This window comes from Branchiostoma belcheri, unplaced genomic scaffold (genome assembly GCF_001625305.1).
Source record: "Branchiostoma belcheri isolate BF01 breed outbred unplaced genomic scaffold, Haploidv18h27 scaffold60, whole genome shotgun sequence".
Classification (NCBI taxonomy): Eukaryota; Metazoa; Chordata; class Leptocardii; order Amphioxiformes; family Branchiostomatidae; genus Branchiostoma; species Branchiostoma belcheri.
Genome location: NW_017804243.1, coordinates 1,737,651 through 1,749,910, shown reverse-complemented (window position 1 = coordinate 1,749,910; position 12,260 = coordinate 1,737,651). Strand labels below are relative to the sequence as shown.

At 45.7% G+C, this 12,260-nt stretch overlaps 1 protein-coding gene across 1 annotated transcript in view; it reads right to left on the bottom strand.

Moving 5' to 3' along the window:
- Positions 1-4,229: 4,229 nt before the first annotated feature.
- The window catches only part of LOC109482786, a 59,382-nt gene continuing 51,351 nt past the window's right edge, over positions 4,230-12,260 (bottom strand). Inside the window, 7 exon segments of the mRNA XM_019785621.1 lie at positions 4,230-4,735; positions 6,721-7,273; positions 7,275-7,321; positions 8,838-9,063; positions 9,836-10,066; positions 10,816-11,084; positions 11,792-11,961. Coding sequence (XP_019641180.1) covers positions 4,230-4,735; positions 6,721-7,273; positions 7,275-7,321; positions 8,838-9,063; positions 9,836-10,066; positions 10,816-11,084; positions 11,792-11,961 — 2,002 coding nt within the window.

Below are 12,260 nucleotides of genomic sequence, written 5' to 3'. Positions count from 1 at the left end.
AACACTACAAGAATTGGGACTTACCCAAATTTTCGGGCCGACTCCATCAACCTTGTTTATTAATACTACTTGATGTATATTAAAGATCAATGCATAGGGCAATGCTGTAAGCAGTAACCAAGTAAACAAAGCTACAGATGCAAAAAGTATGTATAACAAAAAATAGTTGAATGCAAATTTTTTAGTCTTAATGTTTCAAATCAGATGAACTGAGAACTGGAGAAAGTTCTGTTGTTAAAAGTGGTCAAAAGACAAGATGGAGGCCCTACACTTCCCCGAAATCTTAGCGTGCTTACATTTACAGTCTATTTGGCCAATTTCTAGCCTCTACCAGGCTTCAGAGGGCGACAAGCTGTTCTCTCCAGCAGACCAAATCGCCTGGCATGCTATCTCTCTATTTGGCCGATTTCTACTCTTTCCAGCCACCTCCCGAAGCCTGGTAGAGGTTAGCCAATTTCTACTCTTTCTAGTCGCTTATGAATAGCCTGGGTACCATCCCCAGTAGTTTGCGAATATACTACTGGGGATGGTACCCAGGCTACCAAGGAAGTCCTCTTTGTCACAATTCTGTATCATTCTGTACAGCCGGTATAACTGCGCAATTCGGCGTAACGCACCAATTTCACTGCAAGAAAATATGCATACAAGCAGAAAACTGTCGACGATTCAAAGATGGTCATTTTTATGACATTTGCATCTACGTACAAAGGGAGTAATAGCTGATTGGCTGCTTGCTTATTAGGGAGGTAGGTTCATCAACATGATCTGACAATAACTTAAAGGAATGTCCTCTTAATTAATTCAAAGTCTTCGCAAACTTGTAGAATAGCAGCAACAGTTGCTGTGGACTTGGCCACTTGTTCCCCCTGAGTGCCTTAGGTGGCTCCTTAAATATTTCCTTCACATTTTGTTAAAAACGCCGTCCGTACTCTTCAAAGATTGCACATGCATTATTCTCTGTTGGAAAATAAAGCAACACTGAGGATGGACTGCCTTTTATAATATGTGGCCTCTACCAGGCTTTAGAAACGGCTGGAAAGAGTAGAAATTGGCCAGATAGACAGATAGTTATGCCAGGGGAATCTGCCGCTCCAACTGTACTCCTTTGGTGGACCAACTACCCCTGTATGTTATTTAACTATTTGGCCAATTTCTACTCTTTCCAGCCGCGTCTGAAGCCTGGTAGAGGCTACTCTTTATCAGTTACATCCCTGACCAATACTCCAACGATACTCCAACGATATGTACATCGGCTGACTCTTTAGTCTAACGCTATGTCGTTCACAACAATATCATCGGTTGTCGTTAACGTTTCTTTCTCTCTTTCTATGTTGTCGACATCAATACTTATTGGTTGTACAATATGTACTTCTGGCCGTTCTAAAGTCGTGCTGTCCGACGCGATGGGCGAGTCGTCATCGGGTGACTCCACGGCGGTGGTGTAGCCAGTCTCCGCGGCGGAGTCCGTACCGGGGTCCGCGGGGTTCACCTTAGGTTCTCGCGGAGCGTAGCCGGCTATGGACAGGCGATCCATTCTCATCTGGTGGCTTTCCGACTTTGGTAGTGTCGCCTTCTTTTCTTTTTCAGCCGCGACACTTTTTGTTTGCTGTGAAGGGGTTGTGTACCCGGCGTATATCAGTCGTTCTAACCTCAAGCGTTCTCCGTCGTCTTGTCGTCTCTTGTTTGGCTGCTGTTCTAGACGGGTCGGGCGTTCTGTGCGAGTTGGACGCTCCTGTTGTGGATGAGGCACAGGATCGTCTTCGCCTTCGTCCTCTATGGACTTGAGATAACCAGCAGTTCCCAGACGTTCTCTCCTCAGGCGACCGGATTCGTCCAAGGACTCCATCGCAGAGTGGTACCCACTGGCCGTGGATTCGGTCTTGTCCGTCCGCGCGCTGAGCATGGACGCCCGGGCAAGGCTGTGAGGTCGCCTGGGCAGGCTGTTGCTGTGTCTCCAGTCGATCCTGCCCATGTCCTGCATCGGGATGAAGTCGAAGTCGACGTCGGCGGGGATGGAAGCGATCCACCGCCGGACTTTCTCGTTCTTGGCGTCCCGTCGCCGCCGTCGGTGGTCCTTCCGGCGGCATTTGAGGCAGCACAGCGCCACGCAGGTGAAGAAAACAGCCGCTGATACCACGATGCTGGCCACGTAGACTGGTCGCAGTCCTCCCTCACCACCTGAGCATGTCAATGGGAGATGTTTCCTTTTAGTTTTCATCAATGACTGCACCATGACCATGCAGACATGACAAAATATCTCACCGCAATGTCTGCTACATCAGACATCATGCTCTGTTAGTGTACAGCACAAATGTCATTGATGGTTCCAAGTGATGGTACTATCGTGCATCGGGTTTCAGCAAACACGTCTGAAACACAATTTGGACGTTCGATGACACTACGTAGTTTGTAAATATAACACTCTCCACGCTGATTTGTAATGTTAATGCTCTAGTAATGGCGCCGAAATGCTGATATGGTGCTCCTACATGTATGTTGTTACACTCACATGACCGATGACATGCGACCATCCCGTCCAGTGTTTACGTACGTTCGAACAGTTCCGTTGTGGTTCAAAACCAGGCGGCGATTTGTTTCAAGCACTAGAGGCATACATGTACATGAGGCTGATCGTTAATAGGGCTAAAACTGGCAGTCACACTACAAAGAAGTAGCCAAGCTTGCGTCTGGAGTGTCTAATACACAGACACGCACACAAAATGCAACATTCACACATCAAACTATTTCATCCCATTGTGTGTTACGGTAGCAAAGCAGATTGTATTTAATTCTACCACAAAGATACTGGTTAAAGTCATTAGTATCAATGCCATAAAATGATCTCTGAGAGCATTACAATCATCTAAGTTTTCTTACAAACGTTAGTCTATATCTGTTAAAATGTAAAGATGCTCAAGTATACATGGTGTGTAGTACTAATATAGTACATGCAACCTGATGTTTAAATGTATGGTAAAATGGTTGTCTTCATGTTAGATGGTGACTGTGATATCCCTGACTTTAGTCTTTGCAATTAATATGTAAGTTTTTTCCATGAAAGGCCACTTTTTATACTCTTAAGTATACCCTAGTATTTATGAAATACACTCTTTTTTTAGTTTTTTCTTTCTCTCTTTTTAACTATTGCACAGGACTTCGTGGCCATTCTACGTATCTTGCTGTGGTTTTATAAGTCAAGAACGTCCTAGCGTCCATATATAGTGTTGAACATTTGATAGTCTATGTAAATTTGGGCATTGCACTTCAAGTTTTCTATCTCAATTCTCGCATCTATTTTATGTTATGTTATGTTATGTTATCTGCTGACAGAATTTCAGTTGTTGAATCGCCAATTTGCTTCACCGCAGACTAGTTCACTGGCAATGTGTCATGAGAGCCTCCAAGAAGATCCCACGGTTACCCTCCAAGCAGAGGTTTGGATTTTGGCTAATTTTGGCGTGTTTTGTGGCTTTTTTTGTAAATCGGGCTTTCTTCTTTGGACTGGTATCTTTTGGTTGGGCTGGCGTAAAAAAAACCATACCAGTGACAAAACGAGAATGCCCGATAAAAAGCCTAAAAAAACGTCAAAAATAAGCCCAAAACCCAAACCTCTACTTGGAGAGCACCTACAGTGGCAAGGCAGTATCCACGAATAGGCACTGCTTGGCGAACTGGATACTGCCTTGCCACCGTAGGATCTGCTTGGAGATTAAGCCATGTCAGCATATAGCCTTACTTTGAATCTACTTTATATTGTAGCCTGGGTACCATCCTGGTTAGTTTACGTCCGCTCCTACAGTCGCTACCACGACTGTAGGAGCGGACGTAAACTAACCAGGATGGTACCCAGGCTATTTATATTGCACTTGAATACACAAACTTTAAAAGTCGGTGTACTGTTATGACAATGCACGATCGCATTTGTTGGCCTCCTTCGTAGACTTGTGAGGCGGTGGCGTTGACTTTTTTCGGGGAGCGACGCGAGGGGGCCAGTTTGCCAAACCCGGACGGTAAAAAAACTCTTTCTACGGCAAACTCCCTCGGCGGCAAACCGTCCCTCCACGGCGCAACTTGCGTCGCTCCCCGAAAAAAAAAACACCGCAGCCCCACAAGTCTGCGAAGGATGCTACGCATTTCCACTGTCCTCCATACACATGTATCGTGTCCCAGTGTTCATTTTACACAGAGGGTGAGTTTGTTTATGCATATATTTGTTTCACAGCCCAGTGTCAGCAGTCCGCCGAGCTCTCCGTGACTGCCCCGGTAGAAGCCTCGGACACGGACTTGGTGCTGAGCAGTGCACGGTTGCTACTCTCGGACGACGTGAGGCTGGACTGAGTTGTGCATGCAGTACAGTACGGGAAGGACGAGGGCCGACGCTCCTGGTCCCTCGGAAGATGCTCGCTGTGGCGCCTGACTAAAGGCTGCCGTTGCTGCGACTCTATTTGTACTGTAGTTGTAGTTCTGGTTGTAGTTCTTTGTGGGGAAGTCTGAGATATAGGAACCGTGAAGGGTTCTATGTTGGACATGTCAAAGTCGGCCAGGTTGTTAGGTATGGAGGATATCCACTTGATGATTCTTTTGCGTTCCAGCCGTTCACGGTTTTGTCGTTGGATGACGGCTAACATGAGAAGGGCCATGGAGATGACCATGCAACCCCCGGCTATGGCGCCGGGGCTAACTGGTCCGTCGTATTTTAACGGCCTCTTCCGCCGCCTTTTCTTCTTCTTCTTGCCTGTTAGTAAAGTAGTAGTTACGTTAGTGAAGACAAGTGTTAGTAGTGTTGTGAACACCGCGAAGATACCACGTCTGTGTGAGGAAACTGACTTCGTCAGAATGAAACAACTTTACATGTGATAATTATTACAAAATAAGCATTGGTGCTGTGTTCGTATAGTTTTTACATCGTAAGGTTTTATTATAAGTATCTCTGTGAAACTGAGAAAGTATAACATGTGTTTGAGATTTTGCATGGGAAATTGTTTGCTTGCTTGTTTGTTTGTTTGTTTAAGATACTAGGACACCAGACGTGGTATCTTCAGTATTAGGTGAAAAGCACACCGTGGATAGATTATTAACAGTTGACACTGAGACATGCCGGAAGATACAGAGATCACAACATGCACCATTGCCGGCATGCACTACCCTATACAGAAATGCAAACTACGAATTCGAGCAATAGTTCAAACCGTGTGAAGGGCAAGCAATGGATTAATGCCGTTTTTTGGAACATAGCAGGCATTTGCAAAGGAGCGAGCTTGTCTGATAAGTAACATATTACGTATGAAAGTACGTATGGATGTAGTCATGAACAAAATGGCGGACCGTTTAAACCAAAAAGAATATATATAAATGCGAGATTAAACAAAATAAATGCAAAAGAAGATGAACAAAATAATGAAAAACACAAATAGTTAAACATAGTCTTTATTTTTAAAAAAGCGAGCAAAAGCAGCTAGCTACTACTGTTACTTTTCTCTTGTGGAGACTACCCTTTTAGGGTATGTATATAATATAAACATAGCTGGCTGGCACACTTATATTTGGCATGCGACAAGCTTCATCATTCAATGCTCGAGACCTCCAAATAACTTTTTAGTTACATTCCATCTACAGTTCTCGTCATTACAAGCAAGTTAGAATATAATAATCTCTCAAACCGCAGGCTGAGTACAATATCATGCTAAAAATTCTAGACGCAAAAAAAGAGCTGTATGTACACCTCAACTCAACACGACACCATGCATATCACACTCGGACAAAACCGGAACGGAAAATATATAACTGAAAGAAAATAATCGCATTTTTTCTTTATAAAAAATGTTTCTCTTCACTAAGTTTCCTCCTGTTTTTGTTGTTGAAAACTTTAATAGCGCTAGGTGTAAGCTTTAAGTACCATGCTTCAATGGTCTATATACAAGTCTCCCCGACCATTTTCTGTACCGATTTTATGATTTAGCCCAGTGTGGAAAATTTCGTCTGGTTTCACACGATCCAGGGACTATAGAACATGTTTACGGTCGATGCATTGTTTTGTATCATATTTGAAATTATGAATTTTGAAAGCAGCTTATATGAAAAAACGAGGTCTTCAATTACACGATTAAATCTCTACTTAACTTTAAAAGGTTTATAAAGTTTAATCTTTTATATTTTACGTCCGACCTCTCTAATCTAGCTAGTTTTGATATGATAAGGGTTCAGGAATAAAAACACAAAACCCAAAATATACAGTCCTTCAACGAAATCAAGAAGCTAACGTCGGGAAACAATGGATGATGCGTCTTACCATGCGTATATGCCATCTGATGGAATGCCGTACAGTAGGGGACTGGGACCACGTTGGCAGAACGTACTGTGCCTGTGCGAAACCCGGATTTTTTCACGTTTTTCGTTGGGTGTTTGGTCAACGTTGCCTCAGAATTTTGCGGGTTGCAGACGATATCTTTTCCGACACAACATTTGAAAACTATACACGGAATGTCATCCGTAAATATGCCAATATGACCTTAAAAGAGACGTTCTGTCGAAGTGCTTTGCACAATACATTACGGGTTTTTCGCGCGTGCAGTACGTTCTGCCGACGAGCTGGGACAGGGACACGTCACTTTGTGGTCGTGCACGAGGCACATGATATGAAACGATACTATATGGACATATCTTCCTCATCCTCAATGAAAATACCCTGAAATTCAAAAGCGACTACGATTGGTTCTTTACCCGTCGACTTTGTGGTGGTCTGTGGCTTGGATGTGGGTGAGGGTGATGAGGGGACTGGCAGCGGGGTGGGAGGTCGGGGAGAGGCCGGCTGTCGCTTCTTCCCTCCCCGCGTGACCGCTTCCCCGTCTCCGCTACGTGCCACGGAGCTTCCGCTGCCCTGTTTCCCGTGTGCAGCAGGCGGCGTCTTCTGTCCGACAGGTACAGTTTCCTCCCCTCCGGCAAACTGGGCGAGTGTCTCCCGTGTTCGGGACGACAAGTCTTCACTGTTCTCACTGGCCGTGTGGAGGTCCTGTTTGTCACGCGCCGCCAGTGGTTGGTACTTAACCGTTTCTCTCCAGCCGGGAAATTGCATGCGCGGCCCGACTGCACCGACGCCGGCGCTTGGCCGGATCGGGTCCGTCACGATGTTACTGTCCCCGCCCGAATCGCCGTACTCCTCCGACCGCAACAAACTCCGGTCTCCTGTGGGCAGCTCGTTTTCCCGAGACGATTCTGATTGTCCGTTTCTCGCCAACGTCGTTCTCCTTGTTGTGAGATCGGGGTTTTCCTCGACCTGGAGTCAGCGTGCCGAAGAAGTCAAATTCAACGGTATCGCCGGATTCTATTGGAGGAGGGTCGGGATCTTCTATGCCTGAAATACGGCCTCTACAGTGTTTGTAGACGCCGGTGTAGGAGGGTCTCTTTAATCGGTGTAGTAGGGCCATCTTTACCTGGTATAGTAGGGCCATCTTTAGCCGGTGTAGTAGGGCCATCTTTAGCCGGTGTAGTTGGGCCATCCGTACGTATAGAAGCAGCCCGCATGGTAGAAATGGGTGCTGAAACGCCTTCATCTTGCGGTTTGGCCTTTCTCGGTCGTGTAGGCACCGGCTCAGTGACACCTGCTGTAGTAGTAGTAGTAGTAGTAGTAGTAGTGGAAGGCGGGTTTGTTGTTTTCTCTCCGTCAGTGACAGGCGTGCTTACGTTTATCTTGTCAGTAACGGGTGAATCTGCCTCCCCTATGCCAGAGGCACCAGAGGCAGACGTCTTTGACTCACCCTCTTCCGCTCCGTCTTCAGAACCATCAGCAGAAGACGTCAGAGGCAAGTCGTTGTCGTTAAGTTTGTCGTCTTTGAAACCTGACCCCGTCGCACTGCTTTCCGTGTCAGGACTTCGCAGAGGGTCGCTGTCAATGGCGATTTCAAGCGGTTCCCCGGCGTCGACGGAGCTGCCTTCAGCAGCCGAGTTGCCGGGTTCTTCGTCGTTTGCACCTAACCTGGAGCGTAGGAATTCGTCCAGCGTCTTGTCGGCGGAACTGGTCGGGGCTCCCGTGTCGTCAATGCCGATGGCGGTCGCAGAGAACTCCATCTCCACCGTGCTTCCCTCCGGGACTGCAGACGTCGGCTGGCGGTCTTGACCGGACGTCAGCCAAGCGATGACGTCGAACTCTTCTTCCTCGTCGCTGGCACTGGTGGGCTGTACGAACTCCTGTTCCTCCTCTAACTCTTCCTCGTCCTTTTCTATGTCGTACTCGTAGGTATACGGGACACCTGGCGAGGATGACACCCGTACAACCTTGCTTACAAGGAGGGTGATGACGATGCGTCGAGAGCACGGGGACTCGCCTTTGTCGGACGCTATCACACCTATCCGGTGCACACCTGTGTACAAAATAAAGTTAAACGTCAACTATAGACCATAACATAACGATTATTACGGTTTTCAGGGGCCGTGCTTGCATTTGTGCGAAGGCGTTCTACATCAATAGTGATTCTGAAGAAAATGTCTACTAGAGCACGTAAATTCAAATGGGATAGAACTTAATGCAGTAATACATCCCGTCAAATTGTGTGATACATGTAGTTGTCGGCTGGCCGAGGTTTCAACTTTTATTTCATCCGTTGATAAAGTTATATGATAAACATCTGGATACCAGACCACAACTTGATATGGCAAGGGTACCTAGCTTGGTCTACTGACCTAACATACATGCATCATTATGGATCCTCTATGGCTGGCCAACTCCCCTGGCCAGTTACAATCCCTTTTTAGGCCGATTTATACTAGTCAGACTGCAGAGAAGGCTATGGTAGATGCCTGTTAGCTTGAGAAATGAATCCACTCTACTTTAGAAGTCTTACCTGCAGGCAGCTGGTCTATACTCCTGATGACTCCGCTGTCCCAGTGGATGTCGAACAGGCTGATGTCGGTGTCCTGGTCCAGGATGTACCAGATCTCCCCGTTCTTCCCGCTGTCCCAGTCGTGCGCCCGGGTCACGGCCAGGATCGTCCCCGGCTCGGTCGTCGTCGGGAAGTTCAGGAACAAGGGGATAGTTTTGTAAAACACGGGGCAGTTGTCGTTCAGATCCTGAAATAGAGAATCGTCGTATGTTGTTTTTTTTTCCGAGGTGCCGTTCAAAAATAACAATTTGCAAACTTACAATAATTCATAAGCGTAAATACTTGTATTGGAATATTAAGTTAATTTTCATAGGACTGACTCAAGGGACAGACTGAAGTAGAACATCTGATTTTTTTGTTGACTACAGGGAGGAAGAAACACCAAAGGAAAATAACGTGACAAGAAACAATGTTTCAATCGTCTTTCTCCATACTTCGATTCGACTTATCGCAAAATAGCAGATCTAACGTCAAATATGAAGTGTGTAAGAAAGGATTAAAGCTACATCATGGACGATACAAAGAAGCAAAATTTTCTGGTAATTTCTTTACAAAGTAAGTCGAATCAAGCCTACTCCATTGCATCTAAGTGCCGTTAAAGAAGTGGAGGTGCCAAAAATATGAATTAAGCCTTACTTACGAGTGTGTTTAAAAGCTGGAAACACAGCTGTCAGGCATGTTTGTTTACATTCTGGTATTTTGTGGTGGTGACACAAAATAAAATGAGCGCGACGCGTGTGGGTTGTTTTTAGCGCCAACAATAAGTATCAGAAAATGTAAGATTATAGCACAAATGCAAGATAATATCAGAAATATATGTTGAAAAGTGGAAGTACAGTATAATTCCACATTTTCCCCATTTTAATTGAAATATTCAAATTTTTGGTACAAAAATGTTACATAATGCCACTTTAAGACTTCGACTCGAGTAGCCTAAGACTTCGACTCGAGTAGCCAACCTGCACGTTGATGGTGACTGCTGCCGTCGCTGCTAGCGGGTTCGTTCCCTTGTCGGTTGCGACGATGGTCAGCTGAATGGCAGGCATGCGGAGCCGCTCGTAGTCCACGTCGGCCGAAGTGTAGACGTCTCCCGTCCGGGTGTCGATGGTGAACAGGTTGTAGGCGCCGAACGGAAGCAGCGTGAACGTCAGCAAACCGTTCTTGCCACCGTCCTCGTCATATCCGTTGGGCTACAGGGACGAGAAATGTTAATATATAATCATTATGAGGGCTATTGCACCATTTTAATTGTAGCTAAACTGTAAGAATTGTTGTAGCTAAACTAGCAGAAACTGTACGAATTGTTGTAGGTAAACTAGCAGAAACTGTAAGAATTGTTGTAGCTAAACTAGCAGAAACTGTAAGAATTGTTGTACCTAAACTAGCAGAAACTGTAAGAATTGTTGTAGCTAAACTAGCTGAAACGCTGTCCTCGTCATACCCGTTGGGTTACGGGAACGAGAAGTGTTAATCGTTGTGAGAGCCATTGCACCATTTGTGTTGTAGCTGAATTAGCAGAAACCGTAAGAGTTGTAGCTAAAGTAGCTGAAACTTAACACTACCCTCGTCATATATGTTGGGCTACAGGGACGAGAAGCGTTAATCATTGTGAGAGCCATTGCACCATTTTGTGTTGTAGCTTAACTAGCAGAATAACTTTAAGTCGAAAATGGAGGCAACGAAACTGGATGGGTGGACGGTGTTGGGCCTTGGGTACGTCAAATGTATAATTGGTATGTCAAATGTATAATTGACAAAAACCCATGATGGATTGTTTACAAACTAAGCGGCAAACTAACTTTCATTGGCAAAAGTTGTCAAAACAAAGTATACGATACCGTCAAAGCTCAGTATATTGCATCTATGTATAGGAGTTCTAATCAACTGTCTACAACTACTAAAACAAAAGTCCCAAATAACGGGACAACTGGTTGCTTACCGACAGTATTTTGGTGCCTATTGGGACATTCTCTAAGACGGTCACATTGTAGTAGTCAGGCTCGAAGACAGGCGCGTGCTCGTTCACCGTGGACGTCCGGCTGCAGTCCTCTCCGTCGAAGCCGGGGAAACAGTCGCAGGTGTCGGGGGAGATGCAGGTCCCCTGGGAGGAGCAGTGCTTCACCCCCGTACAGTCAGGCTCGCTGCACGAGCGGCCGTACCACAGAGCATGGCAGTAGCACACATCGAACCCGACACACACACCATGTCCTGTGGAGGAATGACATGCAAAATTGGCATTCTTAAAAATTACACATTAAAAACTTAAATTGAAGGTACTTTCCTGGTACCGAACTGTCATCACTCGTGTCCCTGGAACTGAAATACCATCACATACTGTCCCTGGTACTGAATTTCCATCACATACTGTCCCTGGTACTGAATTTCCATCACACACTGTCCCTTGTACTGAACTACCATCACACACTGTCCCTGGTACTGAACTACTGTCACATACTGTCCCTGGTACTGAACTACCATCACACACTGTCCCTGGTACTGAACTACCATCACACACTGTCCCTGTTACTGAACTACCATCACACACTGTCCCTGGTACTGAACTACCATCACACACTGTCCCTGGTACTGAAGTACCATCACACTCTGTCCCTGATACTGAACTACCATCACACACTATTCAAGGTACTGAACTACCATCATACACTATTCCTGGTACTGAACTACCATCACACATTGTCTCTGGCACTGAACTACCATCACATACTGTCCCTGGTACAAAATGTACTGAAGTACCGTCACAGTAGTGAACTACCATCAAACACTGTTCCTGATACTGAACTACTATCACACACTGTCACTCAAATAGGGCGTGAATGTGCAATGAAGTTCACTGTCATTGTAATAATGACAAGATAAAACTTGAAGCGTAGATGAAATGATAGCTAGAGGATTACCTGAGCAGTAGTGCATCCCCTGACAGGTAGGACGGCTGCAGTCGTGCCCAGCGTACCCGTAGTGACACTCGCACACGTTCGGCTCCACACATACACCGTGTCTGGAGCACTGGCGCACTTCGTCACACGCTATTTCACCACAATCTTCGCCTCCGTAGCCTGGATAGCATCTACAAACAGACACGTGTGTGACAGAAAATAAGATTCCTGAACGAAACCTGACTTCACACAATGTAGGTAAGCCTCGCAAGTTTTCGTCTCCTAAACGGTCGCTGAAAAGGTCGATGCCTCATCGTCAAATGGTCGGTGCCATATCCAAGCGTATCCTAACATTTTGGAGGGGAAAACGTTTAAAAAAGGTTTAAAATGCAAATGTACGACAACAGCATGAAAAACTGTAACTTTAGTGAAAAAAACAGAATACACGCTTGGATTCGGACCTGGGTCAAAATGCCTAATCCCCAACCAA